This window comes from Hippopotamus amphibius, chromosome 4 (assembly GCF_030028045.1).
Source record: "Hippopotamus amphibius kiboko isolate mHipAmp2 chromosome 4, mHipAmp2.hap2, whole genome shotgun sequence".
Classification (NCBI taxonomy): domain Eukaryota; kingdom Metazoa; phylum Chordata; class Mammalia; order Artiodactyla; family Hippopotamidae; genus Hippopotamus; species Hippopotamus amphibius.
In genome coordinates, this window is record NC_080189.1 from 83128662 (window position 1) to 83149721 (window position 21060).

At 41.9% G+C, this 21060-nt stretch overlaps 1 protein-coding gene across 1 annotated transcript in view; it reads left to right on the forward strand.

Annotated features, from left to right (window-relative positions):
• Positions 1-21060, forward strand: part of AMPH (amphiphysin) — a 204369-nt gene that overhangs the window by 176801 nt on the left and 6508 nt on the right. Inside the window, exons 17-19 of the mRNA XM_057731632.1 lie at positions 923-1048; positions 17435-17656; positions 19404-19640. Of these exons, the coding sequence (XP_057587615.1) occupies positions 923-1048; positions 17435-17656; positions 19404-19640 (585 nt within the window). The remainder of the gene's footprint in view (positions 1-922; positions 1049-17434; positions 17657-19403; positions 19641-21060) is intronic.

The following is a 21060-nucleotide window of genomic DNA, read 5'->3' on the forward strand; positions in this document are numbered from 1 at the left end:
GGTAACATGCATTGGCTGTGCTGCTTTCCGTAGCCAGTTGTTATTTAATCTTGCTAATTTTAAAACCAGGAAAGTCTGGAGCTAAGAGATTCCAGAGTCTTGATTCAGCATATAATTGGAATCAGGAGGGTGTCTGTGTGTGGCGGTCACAGAGGGAAGAAAAGCCCTCACTCTTGTCCAGACAGGTGGAAGAGTCTAATTGGTACCACAGAGAATACTGCCTTGTGGTTCCCTAAAGAATTAGCTTATTATAGGGAAAAAAAAACTGATGGCTAAGGATTTTGTTGGAAAAGTGGAATAAGGGACTGAGCAGAAATGCACGCGGCAGCAGGGTATCTATGATTGTGGTGGCTCGTGGCCAGGTGGTTGGGTCTCAGTAATCAGAACAGTGGCACAGTAACTTCATAGTGACCTGTCAGTGCACATGAATGCATTTTGATCTGAATATTGGGATGGCTTTTCAATTTTTTGGTTGCAATGCATGTCAACAGAGAGGGGAGGCCCCAGAATTGTGTTTCTGTGAGCTCTTCCCTACTCCTTCCAAATTCCAAAGGTGGGAGCTCCTAGGATCTCTCCTCTGTCTGCTCAGTACTGCAAAGTACCATTTCAGTATCTCTTATAGATGTCCTAAGGAAGTGAATACTCAGAATGTTGGAAGTAAGTAAAATGAGTAGGCAAAATGGTAAGTCTTTGCTCAACTTCAAGGGATATAACAGTGCTCGTTGATGATCATGTGAAGCTTAATAAGAGTTTATTCTTAGACTTTGCAGTTCTGTAAAGACCCATCATGTCTAATGTAGGCTTTTTTTTCCAGCACAGATTTAATGAAGCTAATTGCTTGTAGGATGACTAAGAAAATCGTTGTGTCCAGTATTCACACGTTGAATTTTTTTCCTTTAACTCTCGAAACAAATCATCAAAGGCTGAATCTGAACAGCCTCCGCCCACAGAGCTGAAAGCAGAGGAGCCCCCCACCGCTGTGCCACCTGCTGCTGGGCTGGACCTTGGACTTGACACCCGGGCTGAGGAGCCAGTGGAGGGGGCAGCGGTGAGCACCACCTCCGTCCCACCCTCTACCCGCTTCTCTTGCCATAGCCGTGCTCATCTCATCATCCCATTTCTCCCTTCTCACTCATGCTTCACTTGGGCCAAATCACCTCCGTAACTGTCATGGCTTCCCAAATACAATGGCCTTTATTCCTTTAACAGGGGAAGGTCATTCTCTTATTTTTTAAAAAGGAGGATATCCAGAGACCTGGTCTTACGCTATCATGTAGCCATAGGCTTGGTTCTCCAGAAAGGGTGTCTTGATTCTTTCTGATACTCTCCATTCATGATAAATAGGTTGTAAGAACTCACAAATAACCAGACTTGTTAATGCTGCACCCCACCTGTGATGGCTGGAGGTGGGCCTTCCATTAGGGACCAACCTACAGATGATAAACAGAACGGTGATGACTTTGTTGGTTGTGTCTACATGTTGATTTCTTGCAATATTAGTTTTGTAGGTTGGTTAAGGCCCCATGAGGGATTGAAATCCCATACTAAAACTTCTTGAATCTATAAGGATTCCTAAGTGTACAACCACTTGCTCAAAATCAAGTCTGGTGCTGGCTGTTATATTACAAGGGAGCTTGAAGGATGTATTTTGTGCAAAAGTGGAGACTCATTTGTCTGTCTGGAAACTCTTAACCTTACTCCATGCAGCCATGTACCACATCACATTGCAAACTGGGATGGGCTCTCTATGCACCATATGGAATTGGATAGTGTAACACACATGGAAGTATAGAATGATACCAAGGAAAATTTAATCCAAAATACCCCATGGCGAGTGAAAAATAGTTTATTTATGAAATGCAGTTAAAATGTCTCTCAAGGATTTCAATTAGGGTACCCTTTACTACAGCCGTCACAGAATCTGTACAAAGAAGGAGATCAATCTCCCTATTCCCAAAATAATATTGCCTAGATGAGCTAACTAGAGAAATAAAAGTTATATTTTTTGCTGTTGGTGCCCTAGGTTATTTTGCTGGGAAAAGGGTAGGTCATGTGTCATATTTATCATGTATTAATAGAGTAGAAAAAATAAATAATAGGCAAAGATAGTGATGCAGAACACAAATTAAGAATAACTCAAGAAAAATAATCGTATTTTCCATGTAAAGATACAGCGTTGGACCAAGTTTTGTAAGCAAAACAAGAAATGTGTTCTGCTAGATGGAGTCCCTCCTAGAAGGGCTGCTTGCACAGACTGTGGACGGAGAAGTGCTGAGGCTCTTTGCTCCAGTGTCCGGGGTTTTCTTCTTAACGCTCATTCCCAGATTCACAGGTGACCTCAGCAACTCAGCGCAGATGAAGCATTTTCATTTGGTGTCAGATCTCTCCATCCAACTTAGGATGATTTAAATAACAAAGGGAGGGAGAGAGACAATTGAACCTTGAATAATGTTATAATTAAGAAGAAAAATTGATTTTAGAAAGAAAATTGACCATGCCAGGGAGTTAGAAAGATACTGATTAGGTTCAGATATTGGTTTAAGAAATGGCTTCAGTTCTGAAAAGTTCTCATCAAATTTCTATTTTGAATAGAAGCACAGATGGCTTCTTTACCAGTGCTTTTTTGTAAAAATTAATTTTTTTTGGAGTATAGTTGGTTTACAATGTTGTGTTACTTTCTGCTATACAGCAAAGTGCATCAGTTATACATATGCATATATCCACAGTTTTTTAGATTCTTTTCCCATCTAGGTCATTACAGAGTATTGAGTAGAGTTACCTGTGCTATACAGTAGGTCTTTATTAGTTATCTATTTTATATATAGTAGTGTGTACCAGTGCTTTTAAACCCAATTGATTCAGTGCCCCAGACTATTCAGTGTAGGGCTTAATGCTGTAACACCCATGGTTTTGAGCAAGGGCATTCTGGGTTTCACAATAGGGTGGATGGAGATGTGAAATAGACAAGCTCACATGTTAAATACAGGCTCAAATAGTGATTCTCTGTGACCATGACCACATACCTCTCACACCCATTCTTACTTTAACAAACTTATATAAGCAGGTTTTTGTTTTCTCAAAATCTAAGTTCATTGGTTTTCCAATGAACAATCTGAGTAACTACCCATTATCAAGTGTACCTACTGTGTTGTACCTATGACATATATCAAGATTTATAAAGGACTTATAATCTTTGCAATCAAGGGGGGGGGGTGTTAAAAATATTTAGCAAACTGTATGGTACAAGCATCAACCATTACTAAATCCGGCTTCTCTCATGTTGGGTAAGGAGGTGTTTGGAAGAATAATTTTAAAAAAATTATTTATTTGGCTGCATTGTGTCTTAGTTGTGGCATGTGAGATCTTTGTTGTGACTTGTGGTCTTCTCTCTAGTTGTGGCTTCTGGGCTCCAGAGCGCTTGGGCTCTGTAGTTGCGGCACATGGGCTTAGTTGCCCCACGGCATGTGGGATCTTAGTTCCCCGACCAGGGCTGGAACCCGCGTCGCCTGCGTTGGAAGGCGGATTCTTAACCACTGGACCACCAGGGAAGTCCCTGGAAGAATTCTTCATTTTGAAAATACTAGTCTCCTAAAGCTTATGTGAATTTTGGAGAATAGAGAATTTAGATTCTTTGTCAAATTCAAGGCAGTTCGGAGACTCTTGTGAAGGATTCAGGCAACTGCTGAGATGCAGAGGTGATGTAAGAACAGCCGGTCCTCAGCTCACCATGTGAGTCATCCTCTCTAAGAAGAAAAAATTCAAGCAGTTGATTTCTCCACCCTCAGATGGACTGAAAAATAATAGAGAGGGCCGCTTACAGCAGTTCACCTTGCCCAGTGCTCATCAAAAATGACTGCCTTTCATGTTTGTAAAATTGGCACACTTGCATGAAGTCAAACCTTGCCCAAGTTCGCCCTTCTACTTAAGAACCTCAGATAGAACATATTTTTATTCTCTAATGTAGGTTTATAGCTTCTTTCTTCTGGTCATAATTAAGGTAATATTAGTATTATTTTTTTCTAAAGAAAGGTCTCTTCCGTTGCTAGATAGGTGATATTTAGTTGTAAAGACATGAAAAGCCACTCCGTGTCCCGAGCATTAATTAGCAGGCTGGCTGTGGCTGTCATCAGTCAGGATGGGGTTGACATGACCTTTTGAGGTCATCATTTTTGCTGCTGAAATGTCACCACACGGTTATTATTTCCAGTCTTGACAGAATGCATTTCATATGAGGTGAAATTCGTGGTGGTTTTGTTTAAAAAAAAAAAAAGAGGCAAATGTAATTTTGAAAACAGGAAATTTGAGCAGCAGTTCACAAAGAAACCTGGGGCTCTCAAGAAAAGCTTAATTATTACATTTTTGTTTGTTGTTTTATTCCCCACCTAGCTCATATTGTCTTTAGTTTTTCCCTACAGCACCAAATTTTACCAGTCTATCTGCAGGATGCATTTTAAAAACCAACACTTGCTCTCTCTTCTCTAGATGTTTCCATGTTATATAAGTACTGAAAATTTTCTTCAGGAAAAAAATCAATATTTGTTTAGAGATGTATCAGAGAATTAGGTTGAAAAACAGATAAAAATGATTTTTACCTACAGTTACTTTATTTTCTTAAAGAGAATTCCTTTCTCTAAATTTCTGTCTGCTCCTATATTTTGTTCAAATGATGTGAAGTGGACCAATACCTCTTTTTCCCTATTATTTTTAAAGAAATAATGCAGTGTAATTAAAATTAGGGTTAGCATTGTTTGCAAAACAAATGGGGAAAAGATCAAGGTAGATATTTTTAGAATTTTAGAATTTTTAGAATAATTTTAGAATCCTGGAAAATGAAAAACTGACCCATTATTTGAAGGACTAGTTTTGGTTTTGTTGTGTTTTGCTTTTTAAACATTTCGCCAAACTTAAGTTGACTTGTCAGAACCAACTTAAACCAACAAAGAGAGATAGATAGATAGATGATAGATAGATAGATAGATAGATAGATAGATAGATAGATAGATAGATAGATAATAGATAGATAGATAGATGATAGATAGATAGATAGATAGATAGATATAAGTAATAGGTAAACAGATACATGATAGATACATGATAGATAGATGATAGATGATAGATAGATAGATGATAGATAATAGGTAAACAGATACATGATAGATAGATACATGATAGATAGATAGATATAGATACATAGATAGAGACACAGACTGTAGTCTATGAATTTCATCTTTCCAGGAATATTTCTCTGTGTGTGTGTAGAATGCATGTGCTACTTTCTCCTTCATTCAGCTGGTAGATATATCTGAGTCCTTGCTAGATGTCAGGCTCTCTTCTGGTTCTGGGGGATACGGTGATGCAGGCAGTAGATATATGGCTCCTGCCATCCTGGTTCACACAGACTGGTGCTGGGGGAGGCTGACATTATACAGTGGTCAGGGCATCCTTCTGTGATGGGCGTGTGCGTGGGAAACAGTATTGAGTTTTCTCCTTGTGGGGAGCTCGGGCTTCCACTGTGCCTCTAGATGTGAGGTCGGATCTGTCAAAGGAAGACACTGAGGACCAGAGGAAGCCAGAAATTTCTTGTCTGCCCTTCATTTTCATAGAATTATGTCCAAAAGCAAAGTGCTCACTCTGAAGCATGCTTTAAATTACAATAAATATATAGTTATATATGCATATGAATATATGTGGAGATAGATGATAGATATAGAGGGATGATAGATAGATAGATAGATGTACCTTTTTTACCTTTCTCAGAAAAAAAAAATTACAGGAATGGTTATTTTCTCTGAGTTTGACTGCATTCCTATTAGCAGCTAATTACATTCTCAGTGCCCCGCAGGCCAAATAAATGGCTGTTTCTTTTGTGTCCCCTGGCACTCAGCACAGAACCGGGTGAGTAACACACGCCCGGTAAATTCTGAGTCATTGATTTGTTGATGGGTTGACACCATAATCCACTGATCCTGAAAGAGACTACAGCCAATGCTGTTAAAACACAGCTATTACACGGTCATTTTCTTTCTCTCTGTTTCCATTCAGATAATTGAATTTTTTATATTTAGGAAAAGGAAGCTGCTTATTGTGATCAAAAGCAGGGCCAGCTTTCTCATTATGCTGCACAGTGGCCCTGTGACATCTGCTCCCCAGTTGCCATAAATGTAAAAGAGAGAGCGATCATCACCTTCCAAGTTTCCTGCGAGGGCCTGGAAATAAGCCGTGTCCCTAGCCTAGCATCTGGCACGGAGAGGTTCCTCACACGGTGAGAGGGGGATAATATCGTTATTGTCGTCAACTTCATGATGAGTGTTTTCCCCCCAAGATAAGCAGGAGTAGGTGAAAGCTGTACTCCGGGAAGGGGAAGGCCACAGATGTGGAAGGTAATAGCCTCCCACCCCTTTTCATGTTGCCCATATTAAGGGACTTGATCTTGCTTAGGTTCCCATCAGCGCAAATTTCCTCTTGGTTCCTGAAGAAGCTGCCTCCCATCAAAATTCTTTGCCCTTTCTAAGAAGCCTTTCTTTCGTCTAGGGACCCTCCTATTGGGTCCAGTGATAGGAAATGTTCCAACCTTCACTGCCCGGAAGATGTGGGCGTTCAGAGGCGTGCGGCCTCCTTCAGGGGCCGGTAGAAGGAGCGCAGAGGCAGATGAGCTCCAGAGATGTATTCAAAGTTGACCCGAGTGGCTGGGCCGAGACTTTTCTTTCTCTCTACCATTGTGCCAAGTCACAGGGAAGTGGTGGAGTTAGCCAGGGCTAAAATGAAGGTGACCAGATGGTGGACAACTTCCCATGCCTCACGTCTCACGGAGCAGGTTGACGTGGGGTTGTCGGTTTCCGTCTCTGGAAAATGGGGCTGTGGTTGTGTGCATCTGTGGCTGATATTAAGTATTCATTAAGCACAGGCAGCTGCTAAACGGCACCCACAAGCCATCTATCCTGCTTCCTGGCATCTCATATTCCAAAGCCCCTTCTTGCACAGATGCATATGAGGATTATGCAGTGTTATTATTTCTTCAGTGTTATAATTACACATGAACGTGATCATGAGGTTCAGATTGTTTTTCCACTTTCGAGAAGCCATCTGTCCATGAGGGGTGTCGTGATTTTTTGTGTTACTTTTGGCATGTACTCATTTTTTTTTGAGGTGCAATTCACATAACATAAAATTAATTGATTTAAAGTGGAAAATTTGGTGATTTTCCTGCTTTCCCAATGTTATACAACCAGCACCTCTATCTAGTTCCAAAACATTTTCATCTCTGCAGGTTAAAACCCCGTGCCCATGGTCCCCTCCCCCAGACTCTGGGAACTGCCAATCTGCTTTCTGTCTCTATGGATTTATCTATTCTGGGTATTTCATATAAATAGAATCATACAACATGTGAACTTTTGTGTCTGGCTTGGTGCATACTTTTTGGCACATACTAAATCTAGCACTTGAACTAACTGTTTTTAGCCTGGCTTTGGTTGTAATTAACTTCAGGATAAAAATCCCTTATTCTCTCTTTTTAGTGCACACTGAGCTCAGTTCACAAGCCCACGTTGATACCATTCCTGCCATGTCTGGCCATCAGCCCAATCGGGTAAGACCAGACCCACTGAGCTGCTAAAAAGACAACTCTCCTTAGACAGGAATGCTCCCCCTCATCAGTCCCAGACCTGCCCCGTAAATCAGGATTTCTCCCTGGCAGGGCTTTGGAGACGTGTCCTGCTGGCTCGGGTCTCTCACTCTGTGGATCCTAGTGCCAAGGTTTCTTTGGTCCGTGGATCATATGGAACTGAACATCCAGACCAGTGTGTCTTGTAGTTCTGCACCTGTTTTTGCCTTTTCTTGTTCTGTTCATCCTCTCAGTGCCTCCAGGGTAGAAGGTCCTTTCCATGGGCCTCTCCTCATTAGTGGACATGAGCCGGAATCCTAAGTGTGATCAGGAAAAAGTGCTTGATTTGCAATCAGAGATCCCTTCCTTTTCTCTGTCAGATTGAGTCTCAATGTTGCCACTGTTGAGTCTCAAGCAACCCAAGTGCTGCCTTTGAGAATTACTGTGTGTGGTCTGCAGTGAAAGGTAATATGACTGAAACACCAAGAGAGGTAGGGCGTAGTCAACAGGGCCATATTGAATGCTAATATTTGACATGCATGATAGCACAACAATCCCGAGAAAGAGGTGTTATTTAGGTATCATTACCCCCATTTTGCACATTAAGGAAACTGAGACACAGAGAGTTTAAGTGGTATAAAGCAAGATCACACACCCAGTAAGCAATGACATGAAATGCAAATCCTGACAATCCATGGGTATTCACCTCTTCACTGCTCCAGATGCGAATGTTTCTCAAAAAAGCAGATTTTATAAAAGTACATTTACAGACCAGTCTAAAGCCAGCACAGTCTCAACTGGGCTGAAATCCCTCCACGCTGACACCGGGACTTTCTGCAGCCAATGCTTAGACTTGGTGCATATTCCTGGTGTGGAGCTGAAAGGTAAAAAAGAAACAGAAATGCTCGTACAGCCCCAGCCTTGAGCTTCTCAGAGGCAACAGGTATCCTAATCCTCTACTTTGGCTGCAAAGTAAGGATCTAAGGGGATGTATTGGAAAGACCCCTGAATCGAGAGTCTGGAGACTCTCAACTCCATGGCTAACCAGTGAGGTGGCCTCGGGGAAATCATCCTCCCCTTCTCTGCCGGTCTTCTCATCTCTCCTTTATGAGTTGTGTTTGATATACAAGATGTTCTCTTCCTGCTCTCAAAAATCTACAACTTACTACACTAAACAGTTAAGGATTTCCAACTTCCTTATGGTAATGAGAGCACCCTTTATGCATGTCTTATTTTCCAGCTTCTCTTTGCTAGGCAAATGGGGTAACAGATCAACATGGTGTAGGTTTTACTTACCCAGGCCAGGGACTAGTCAAAGGCTGTGAAATCAGAGGGTTGGCAGTTGGGTCTTGCACGTGTGCCTGTCAGCTGCCTACCCTTCCTCAAGATTCAGGCCTTGACTGCCATCCGGCTGGGTCCCAGGCTGCCCAAAGAGGTGCCCGTGGTTTTTGGCAGGGTCAGGGTTGGGAGTTTTGGCGACAGAGCCTGGTGACATTTAGGTGATTTGCAGATCTCTGTTTTTTGGTCTGGTCTCCGGGTGTGTCTGGCAGCCCGGCCTGCGCCTTCTGCCAGCCTGAGCCTGAGGCTTGTCACAAGAAGGCCGTGTGAGCAGTGGTGGCAAATGCTCAGAGGTACCGTCGCCAGGCGGGGTGAAATGTTGATCGTGCAGTCAAGGCATTTTCCTTAAACGACCTCTTTAGCAAGCTCTTTGCAACCCGCATTGAGGCTGTGTTTTGTGGCTGCTTCTGAAGCGAACACGGTTCTTGTTCACATCCCAGTCTCTGAAAGTACACAGGGCACAATGTTTACCTTTGCTTGCATCTATTTCTCCCGTGCACTTTGCAAATTAGTCTCTAATTAAAACGTTTTAATGTTTTATTATGTATCATTATTGGATATTCTGCCATGACCTTAAAGGCCAAATTTACCAAAAATTCATTAGCTTTGGCATTTCAGCAGGGCATCTTAATTTTTAAAGAAAGTCTGGAGCAAATTTGGACAGTTGTTGCCATGACAACACGGCTGCCAGCAGCTGAGTTGCACTGGGACCAGGCCGCGAAAGGTTTATGATGGGACTGCAGGCAATACTAGGAGAGTAGATTGAAAAAGATGATTGAAACGAAGGTTGTGGGGAGAAAAACCCACTAGATTCTTTATTAGAAAGGAAACGTATAGAGTATCAGATGAAGTTTGTAACGCCGGGGGCCACCTTTGAAGGGAACACCATTGGAGGCCCCGAGTTCCATGGGAGAACTCACGCTACAGTCAGGCCAAAGGGAAATTATGACCTGCCGTGTTTTAAGTATAGTTTATGTGAAGGGGACTACCCCGCACCAGGCTGTGTCTTAGGACAGGAACCTTCCCTTCTCCAGTTGCCTCTTAAGCTTTTCTTTCAACTGGATCCTGAAGATAATCCTGTATTTTCATAGAAATGCTTGGATCTTCAGACAAGTCAAGAGCTCAAGTTGGATCCAGAATAAGGGCAGGGCAGGAAAAGACAAGGGTGGCCTGGAGCCAGGATTCGCACTGTTAGATTCATCTCCCTTTGTTACTCCCCACAGGGACTCCGGCATCGCTCCAGCTCCAGTGCTTGTTAGTGGCAGAGTCGGAACTAAAACCCAGGGCTCCAGCTCCAGCTCCAGGGCTACTCCCTCTCCATTGTATTTCCTCACTTGTAAAATGAGAACTCGGGGTTAGGTGAGCCCTCTGGTCCTTCCAGCTTTGGAATCCTATCAATCTCTCACTTGTGAACAAAGCTAGGACTGCCCAGTTTCTAAGTGTTCTCAGTTGTAACTCTGCAGTGCACTGGATACAACCTGGAGACGGGTTCATCTTCTTTACCACTTTCCCATTCTGTTCATATCTTTCTAAACAACAGACTCTACAGGACTGTTGACAGAAATAATGGGGAGAAATTCTATCCAACTAATCTCTTCCTGATGGCTTTTGGTTATATAATTTCTATCAATTAAGAGGGATTTTATGACATGTTTGCTTGGGTAGATAGATCATGTCTATGAATAAAAATTTTATTTATAATCTATGCATCTTAACTTAAAAATAGCATTCCAAGAGTGTAAAGTGCATTGGCTGTAAGAATATACTTGAATTCTTCAGCAAACATTGCTCGCTTAGGAGTTGTCAGTAGGATGCGGCGCGTCTTGGAGGTGCTGGGTCTCAGCGTCACTGTGGAGCTCTGATCTAGAGGTGTGTTGTTTTTTTGGATGCCAGTTGGTGTGAAAACACACAGAATTTAGAGTTAGGCTGTTCCAATCCTGGTTTACTGACTGCGTGAGTCACTAAGTGTGAGTTGACTTGTGTGGAGAGTGGGGATATATCTAATAGGGCTGTTTGATGAATAACATGCAATGAATGTAAAACACCTGGGATGGTGCCTGGACAGTTGTGGAGTCACAGTAAGTGTCAGTTTCCCCCACAGGCTACAGAGTGTGCCTATTTTGAAATGGTCAAGCAGAAGCCTCTCTGTAGATCAGAATTATTACTCTCCATGTTTGGGATAAATTGGGAAGCCTAGAATTCAGTGATCTTTTAGCCAAGCACCTCTGCCAAGAGCAAATGTCAGGAGGATGGCTACTGTTGGACTCTAATATAACCAAATTAAAACTAGGTGTATTTCTTACATTCTTTACTTGTCGTACGTGTCGTTTACCCCAGGAATATTTTAATGAAAATCAAGTGCATCCAGTGAGCACGTAACTAAAGATTATTATAAGACTGAAAACAGAAAAAAAAAATCACAAAAATGTATCAGATTCACTGTTATTGGTGTATTTTTTTCATTTTAATGCTCTTTACCCTTAAATATGCAAAGAGAGTCAAAGCATGAATAGTACTCTATTCTATAAGTATTAGCCAAGCTCAGAATATTCCACAAACCAAGGCACGAACAAGTCCTAAAAGCCCAGTAACTGAGCCTGGCATAGAAAGATATGTGTCATCCATCCCACCCCAGAGAGAAGACCCTGGTATCCAGCCTGCTATGAGTGTGGGCGCATCTTTCTGAAGCATCCAGGTCGTCTGGGACCTGCTGCTGCTCTCACACCAGCACATCCTTTGACACATGCACTTGGTGGTTTTAAGACAGATGGTTGTGAAAAGCTTACGATGTAGTGCAGAGTACAAGAGGCAGTGCTACCTTTACTACACACATGAGTTCCCTGCACTTTATTAAGATGCAGATTCTGATTCAGTAGGTTTGCGGTGGGGGCTGAAATCCTACATTTCTAACAAGCTCCCAGGTGATGCCTCTGCTACTAGCTGGGACCAAGGGTTGAAACAGCAGATAGATAATCCCAGTTAAGTTCAACCATGTGTGTGTGCACAGCAGAAAGATGTGTGGGAGAAAACACACCAAAATGTTAACATTGATCATGAAATGATGGGTACTTTGTTTTCTTCTTTATGCTACCATATTTTTCAAGTTTTCTCTAATGACCATTATTTAATAAAAATATTAAAATAAAAAATAATACATTTTATTAACACAAAAGGAAATCTAGAAACCAACCAGTGTCCAATTATAGTAGAACCATTAAATAAATTGTTAAATGGAAAAACAAAGTATTATATATTCACTAATATAATTTTTCCAAGAAACACAATCCGTGTTATAAAATAGACAAGTAAAATCACTGTATGCACAGAAAATGAATAAAAATAAGTATATCAAAATGGTACCATGTTATTTTATTGTTTTGAAACCCATGGTATCTATTATTTTTTATTCAAAAAAACTATTTTCGGATAGCCTCCCCATAGGAATTCCATACTAGGGCACCTCTTCACTTGTCCTCATCCAGATCAGTTACACAGTTGGCAAGCTGCTTTTCGGGCATTGTTCAGAGCTAATATCGCCAGGAAAACAAACAATGAATAAATAAAATAAATCAAAAAATTACACAAAGCCCATGGATTACAAATTCTCCTGCAGCCAATCATGGCTCTTACTTGCCTGGAGTCTCAGCCCTTGCTGACCTGCTTCTAGGGCACTGTCACCCAGAGGGACCGGCTAGTTTCTGTCACCCACTGTGTTCCCTGCTTTGCAGGATATGGGGCCCATTGTTGCATTGCGTTCACTTCATTTTACTTCCAGAAAGTCTTGCAAGGGCAGGTAGGTATTTGAAAGGGCTCTGCCATGAATGCTATGACCATATACTTTCCACCAGGGTGATTATTGAGGCAGAAGATTAAAAGGCAGTAAGATCTATATGGTGTGATAAAGTGAGAACCGCTCACCTTCTCAAAGGTCCCACACAGACCCCTGTGATTTCTATGTGATTAATGTGCAGTTTGGCCACAGGGTGCTTGTGATTCACGGACCTTGTGGATACAATAAACAACCCAAGGGCAGGGAGAACTGTTTTTAGTCTCTTTTTTGCACCAGTTGTTTTCCACCATAAGTCTATTTGGCCAACAGATAGTACAGTTTTGGCAGAAGATAATGGTGTTTCTCTTAAAATGTGTAGTGAAGAGAAAAATTTAATGACATTGACTATCAAAGCCTTGAAATGCTTTCAGTCCTCTGGTCCCCCTTTAAAAAAAAAAAACAAAAAAAGCACACGAAAATACCCAATAGCAGTCATTAGTCATTGTGATTGCAGATGTAACATCTACAGTAGCAAGCAGAATCTAGAAAAGACTAAATTTGGAGTCTAAAGCTAGATTAGCTAACAAATCAGAGTGCATAAAAATAATCATAAAAGAGCGGTAATCACTCTATCACTGAAAACCTTTTAAATCTGACCTTAATTTATCTAGAGCTAACACCTAATCCGAGCAAATGGATTCTATTTTCCATTGTATTTTTATGTTGTTCTATTATTGCAGTCAGTAAATAGGCATTGGAAATATTTTGGTAAGAGCAGAAAATGTGGGACATAAAGGGAGGATCAGGGCATCCTTGATTTTCAGAGCAATGTCAATGGAGGCAAAAAGATACAAGAGAATACAGGTAGTGACAGTCCTTCTCTGTTTCTGTAATGCTCTTAAGGTCTCTAAAATCAGAGCTTTAATTTCAGCTAGAGAAATAGGAATTTATTTCTAATGGAGTCAGAGAAGAGTGGAGGAGTGATCATTTATCCCCTTTTCCAAGTAGGTCATTCAAAATGTTTAGCTTTTCCTCTCTGTAGTCAAAGTGCCATTTCCTTGGCACCTTGTCTTTATTAGCATTTTTTAATATAAATTAATAAATTTATTAGTTAATTGGCCGCATTGGGTCTTTGTTGCTGCACACGGGCTTTCTCTAGCTGGGGTGAGTGGGAGCTACTCTTTGTTGTGGTGTGGGATCAATAGTGGCTCACGGGCTCTAGAGCACAGGCTCAGTAGTTGTGGTGCACGGGCTTTGTTGCTCCGCGGCATGCGGGATCTTCCGGAACCAGGGACCAAACCTTGTCCCCTGCATTGGCAGGCGGCTTCTTAATCACTGCGCCACCAGGGAAGTCCCTATTAACATTGTTACTTTCTGTATTTTGGTGATTTCTCTCTGCCATCATTCTTATCAACAATTTTCCACTTGCTCCGTCCCTTTTTTTATGTGACACAGATCAGGTAAATTGCTGACATGCTGAAGCTGGGCTGTCTGCTCCTTTGAGGTCAGCGAACCTCAGAGCAGACAGGCAGAGCCCTTGGTCTCCACCTGCTGGTGGCCGGCGTCACTGCAGCCACCCTGGCAGGTGTAGATCGCTTCCAGCCAGTGATCACGCCTGTTAAAATTATTTAGCAAAGGAAAGGTGATAACATGTATATCTTGCGCTAGTAAAATCGGATACAAGCAGACTGATAGTTATATAGAGCCATAGAGATAAATCAGGGACTCATTATTGACATTCTTTCGTATAGAGTTAAAAAATTACTTTTGGCAACACCATCAATACTTCACAAAAATGTGTTCTCTTCAGAAGATATGTCAATCCTGTTGAGCGTAAAATCCAATTACTAATAGTATATGCTTGGAACATGTATGTAAGGAAGGGTTTATGTATAATAACTCGAAGGAGTAGCCTGTCAATACCATAATGGCTGCTTTTTGATCTGTAACTTTGTGTCTGTGTGTCTGTGCCCATGTAGTGGTCTTCACTGCTCTGCCTGCCCGTGCTGTCTGCAGAATATAGAGCCCATCTGGTTCGAAGCTGTTGAAACTAGGGGGATGTTCACTCCATAGGTGTGATTTTTTTCCAGACAGAGGGAAAGCGTACAAAACTTAGAATGATGATGCCACAACTTGCTTTCTGCATTTGAGCTCATAAGTTCATTGTATACACATTGTCTTTGTGTATAGTTTCTGATTAGGAGGAAACTTCACTAGGTCCTTAGGATCCTGGGGAGAGCTTGTTGATTTCTCCAACAGTAAAGCTAAGAGCAATTGTTCATTACTTTTCTTGGAATTGAGATGCCCTCCTAATTTATATTCTGAGTATTACTTTTTTAACAATGGCAGCAATAACATACATAAAAAGACCTGTGTTTATATAAAACAAGAGATACAATTCTCTTAAATTTTTAAATTAACTTTATTATGGGAATTCTCAGTCATTCACCTAAATATAAATCCCCCTGTACCTATTATCCCACTCCAGTAATTATCAATGTTTATACTTCACCTCGAATAAGTGTATTACAGTTCATGTAAAAGGATTACTTCTCTGAACTCATGTACTTTAATGAGAGTAGAAAAAAAAGAAAGAAATGCTATGTCATGGCTAGTGACTGCATTTTGAATCACTGCACACTGTGTGGAGAGCCAAATTCATATAATAGGAGATTCTCCTAAGAGAGGGAAGTAAGTTTCTAAAAATATGAGTAATACAACAAATACTGCACTGTTAGTGTTATTTTTAATTTCTAAAGTAAAATTAAGCAGAAAAATGTATTCTGCAACAGGTTATTTATTTATTTTTAATTGAAATATAGTTGGTTTACAATGTTGTATTAGTTTCAGGTGTACAGCAAAGTGATTCAGTTATACATATATATGTGTGTGTATATATATTTTTCACTCTTTTGCCTTATAGATTGTTACAAGATATTGAGTATAGTTCCCTGTGCTATACAGTAGGTCCTTGTTGGTTATCTAATTTCTATTTAGTAGTGCGTATATTGCAACGGGTTATTTTTATAAATAAATTTGAGTCAGAAGAAAGTTTTTTTTTTAAACGCACTGCTGTGACTGTAGGTGTGTGACTCAGAGTCTTCATCAGCCCTTTTCAGTATTCTGAGTCTGACAGTTACTATCTGCAACATCAGAGCTTTCCTAACTTAATAGGACAAACTGGATAGAATTTATTCAATAAGGAACAGGAATGGATAATGCTAATCACATCAGCTAGCAAGATCAGTTTTTGAAAGATGCCTCCTCGGTGTATTATATAAGATCAATCTACGATTCTCCTTCTCTTTCAGTCTTTCTGGTTTGAACCTCTCAAATCAAGCCGGCCAAGCTGATGTGAGAGTTTTGTTAAAGACTTGGATTCCATAGCCACTCGGTTCAAAACTAAAACTTCTTTTTTTTATTTATTTATTTATTTATTTATTTATTTATTTTTTGGGGGGGTACACCAGGTTCAATCATCCGTTTTTATACACATATCCCCATCTTCCCTCCCTTCCTTGACGCCCCCCCCAAGCCCCCCCCACCCTCCCTGCCCCAGTCCTCTAAGGCATCTTCCATCCTCGAGTTGGACTCCCTTTGTTATACAACAACTTCCCACTGACTATTTTACAGTTGGTAGTATATATATGTCTGTGTTACTCTGTCGCTTCATCTCAGTTTCCCCTTCACCCCCCGCCCCCTCCCATACCTCGAGTTCTCCAGTCCATTCTCTGTATCTGCATCCTTGTTCTGGTCACTGAGTCCAACAGTACCATTTTTAGATTCCGTATATGTGAGTTAGCATACAATATTTGTCCTTCTCTTTCTGACTTACTTCACTCTGTATGACAGACTGTAGTTCTATCCACCTCATTACATATAGCTCCATCTCATCCCTTTTTATAGCTGAGTAATATTCCATTGTATATATATGCCACATCTTCTTTATCCATTCATTTGTTGATGGGCATTTAGGTTGCTTGCACTTTATTTCATTATTGTAGGTTTTAAATACTACTTAAAGCTCTTCTGACTACTTTCCAACCTTAGAAACGAAGTTCTCTTTTTTGTTCTATTTTGCTTTTCCCAGTAAAAGGACCCAGAATCGGATTTGATTTGGATTATAATGCATATTTGATGTCAAAAATGATTTTCCCTTCATTCTTAAGAGATCTCATTGAGAAGCTTCTTAATTTTTTTTTCATGGCTGTCATTTAGCTTCTGGGACTTTCCCTATGAAGATTTGAAAGCTTATACTGAAATACGGTTTTTCTAAATCCTTCCTTTAGAAGGATTTACTGAGGATGCTTTTCAGTGGCTTTCTTCCATGACCCAGGTAGTATCGGGCCTGGGCCCCTTCCATTTTGTCATTCAGATGTCCTCTACAGCCTTGCGGTCCTCTGCTTTCAGCCAACAAAGATAGAAAGAGCTTGTGGGGGAGGGGGGCACACACACCTCAAGCACCATGTCTCAGGAGTGGCATGTGTCACTTCCATGCAAATTCCACTTGCTACACCCGCCTGCAAGGAAAGCTGTTGGGGGCCCAGGAGGAAGAGGAGTCAGGGTTTTGATGAGCAGATGGCAGACTCTGCTGTACCTGAATCCTGGGCTGGAAGCCTGGAAGTCTGATGGCCTCAGCGGAGGGGAGAGACGTGAAAGGGCTGAGTCTGACTCTTACTGAGGCCCGTGGAGAGACAGACACAGCCTGTTTGGCTTCTGGTTTACAGATCATTCCTGGAACGGATGCTGATGTGACGGCTGGGACCTTGGTGCCGGCAGCCGAGGGGGCCCTAGTGGAGGAAGCAGAGACAGAGAAGGTGGCTCTTCCTGCTGGAGAAGGAGCCAGTTTAGAGGAGGCCAAGATTGACACTGAAGCCAAGATTGACACACAAGAGGCTGTAGACGGTGACAGATCTCAACTGGACGAAACAGAAGCAGCGGCAACTCAGGTACGTGTCCTAGTAAATGGAGGGTCTAGGGAGATGACACCCATTGGAACCTTCTGTCTACTGCTTAATGGTGATACCGCTTTTGGATGAGGAGTAGTGGACGGCTTGTAGCCATGTTGTGACACCTCACTCCACCGAATCGAAATACTCAATTCTCCAAAAGAGTGGTCTCCGCGTTCTCTCAGTATCAGTATTGTGAGGCTTCACCTGGGCCCTCAATTGCTCTGGCAGACTGGGCTTAAGGTAGGGACAAAGGAAACTGTGGAATAAAGTGATGGAGAAAGGAGTGAAGCACAATGAAAAGGATGAGAATGGGGGGAGGAGAAAGAGAATATGGTACGACAATAGGGGTGTTGGCTGGATTAGGTGAGAAAATAGCCACAGAGTCCTCAGCCAGGCACATGGTCAGAAGCCAATATTAGCAGTGAGTCATTTTACTATTATCATTATTTTCTGGTTGTTATCATTATTAGAGTGTCCCAAACTCACCATTAGGCTCTTTTCACCCAAAGCCTATCCTTGTGTTGTGCTTTCAAAAGGAAATGGGTCATTGATATATACATGAAGTTGGAGTTACCAAGTTCTTCATTTCCTCAGAGAAACAGTCAAAGGCAACAAATGCAGACATTCCTAATGTGGGGTCTCAAATCCAGGTGCCAAAGCAAGGACAGCCCTTCTAAATACCACGTTCTTGCTCCTCTGTAATCTAAGCAGAAACAGTAAGGAGTTGATTTAATGTGAGGCTTTGCTTTTTCCTAATTATTTAACTCATAATAAATTTCCAGAAATCTTTCCAGTTTCTTAAAGCTTGAAACTGAATGGTCCCTTTCAGACAGCAGGTAGCAGTACTACTTAGAGAAATAACTCAAATGTATGTGCAGTTTTTTCAGTAGATTTTCTTGTTACAATGCCAGGGGTATTTCTGTATGTATTGTTATGCTTTGTTGAAAGAGTGTATTATTTTCTCCAAACTGAAGAGTGGAGGTGCCTGTGTCCACTGATATCCGAGGAGATCTAGAATTTGATCTCTAGGCTTCCATCATGCTCGTGAAATTCCCCTCCGTGCTCACCTTTGTTAAACAAGTAAAAAAGTGATCTTGATCCTTTGGTTTTGCTTTTCCCCCAGACAGTACAGTACTTAGAGTGGTTAGTGGGACTTGTCATCCCTCAAGTTGTCTCTGCAGTGTGAGCTCTGATGATAATCAACGAGCAAGGGACAGGCAGGTTATCTCCAAACACGGGCCAGAGCCTTACCAACAATACAGTTTCAAGGAGAAAAGCAATTACAGGAGCTTAAATGTCAGCTTCAAGTGAGGGTTATTATTCAGTGGGACAAGAATGGACCACTGCGAAAATGAGAGCATCCTTGGAGTCCTAACATTCCCTTTCAGGATTGTCCCCCCACCCTGTCATGACTCACTCTCTCTCCCCAAAGTCTCCTATCCCACTTCCCAATTTCCCTAGAAACCTCACTCTTAACCAAACTGCCTGGTTGTTCAAGGATCCAGAAATTAGTCCCACTAAGGGCTTCTGATTCAGGAGAAATAGAAAGGAGGCCATGTCAGGAGGAAAGTCCTGCAAGGTGAAAGGGCCAAAGGCCAGAAAGTTTGGGGAACAGCAGGCATTTAGCCAAGTGGGGGAGGTGGGGAAAGTGGAACCAGTGAGGGTGGGATGGGGTCGTGGCAGCTCCTGGAGGGCACAGAAGTCCTCTTTCCCCGTCATTGCCACCAGATTTTTCTTCCTCCAGGAGAAGGTCATACCTTCTGTCGTCATAGAGCCTGCCTCCAACAATGAAGGGGAGGGAGAACACGAAGAAACTGTGGCTACAGAGTCCAAGGAGGCGCCTGATGACGTGGCTCTTCCGGGCCCCACGAGCGAGACGCCAGAGCTGGCCTCGGAGGAGCAGGAGGCAGGCGAGACCTCCCAGCTAACAGCCTCTGCAAGCCAGGCCTTCCAGGAGGTGCCTCCTGGCTTCCTCTACAAGGTCTTAGCGTTTCTTTCTTTTTCTTTCTGTCTTTCTTTCTTTCTTTCTTTCTTTCTTTCTTTCTTTCTTTCTTTCTTTCTTTTTCTTTCTTTCTTTCTTCTTTGCCATTTTTTTTCTTATTTTATTCATTTCAGGAAAATATAATAGAAAAATCTATCCCTTTTGATGGAGAACAGAGTGTAATTAAATTTAGCCTGACTTGAGAACTGTGTTCCAATTTGGTTTGCATTAACCAGAGTTCGTTGTTTAGTTTAAAAGCTTGTGCGATTGGTTGTCTTGTCTGCACAGAGGGATGCGTTGGAGGTGCCACACCTGATTTTTGAATATGTGTTCAGTTCTCTATGCTTTGCATGACAGTTTTACTGAAATTAAAGCTGATTTTCTTTTAAAAAGGGAGAAATGTGTTTCAGATCTCCTAACATTTCTTCTTTTTTAACATGGTGGCCATTTGTCCTTCCTTTGTTTCCAGACCCTTTTGTGCAGACGCGGTTGTCTGATTTTTATTCTTTTTGCTCCATGTGTTTGTTCTCTGTGCTGCTTTAGCCTTCACCCCTACATCCCATTATAACATGGCAGGGTTTCCATGCTGCTGGGCTGCAAGAACCACAGTCATGTCTTTCCATATTTTAACAACCGAGAATTCAAGAAAGTTCCCTGCAGGGTGAATGATAAACCCCTTGGTAGTGGGGTGGGTGGATTGCTTCCACCCCGAGCGCCCTCCTGAGCGCCCCCTAGAGCCCAGGGCTTGAAATCATCCATGTGCTCATCTGCTCCCCGCTGGAGGGCAGGAAACTCAGATCCTTCCGGCACCCTGGCACCTTGCTGCAGGGCAGGGCACAGCGTCGGGAGTCAGTAATAATTTGAAAGTGGATAAATATGTTAGTGGGCTTCTACAATAAGGATAAGAAATAATGGCGAGAAGGTTTTTTGCTCAGAGAGGCAGATAATCCTACCTAACAGAATATAGTGGGAGTGTTAATGTGCATATTTGATTTTGCATTTCCAAATTCAGCTCTTTATCTTTTAAAAAGTGTTAACTGTATGTGTGTTTGTGGGGGTGGGATTGAATAGAGTCTTTTTCTTCTCTCTGTCTGCTCATTAGAAAGTGACTGCTCCCTTGTCACCTCCAGTGAGGCCAGGGGGGATTAATGGACTGATGAATGAATTAATGAGGAGAAAAGAAACTAGACATGTGGCCAGTGAGGAGATGTGCCCCACTGTGTTCTGTTTTAAGAAGAGGACATGAAATCAAGGGGGCAGGTGCCAAGCAAGGCCAGGCCTGACTGGGTTCTTCCTTGGCTTTGCTCACTAGCTGCAGTGTGAGCTGGGGGATTCTCTCTTTGGGTTTCAGCTTTCTCATCAGAAAAATGAATTTAATAGTCATTTCCAGCTCTGACTCCGTATGCTTCTGTATGCAAAA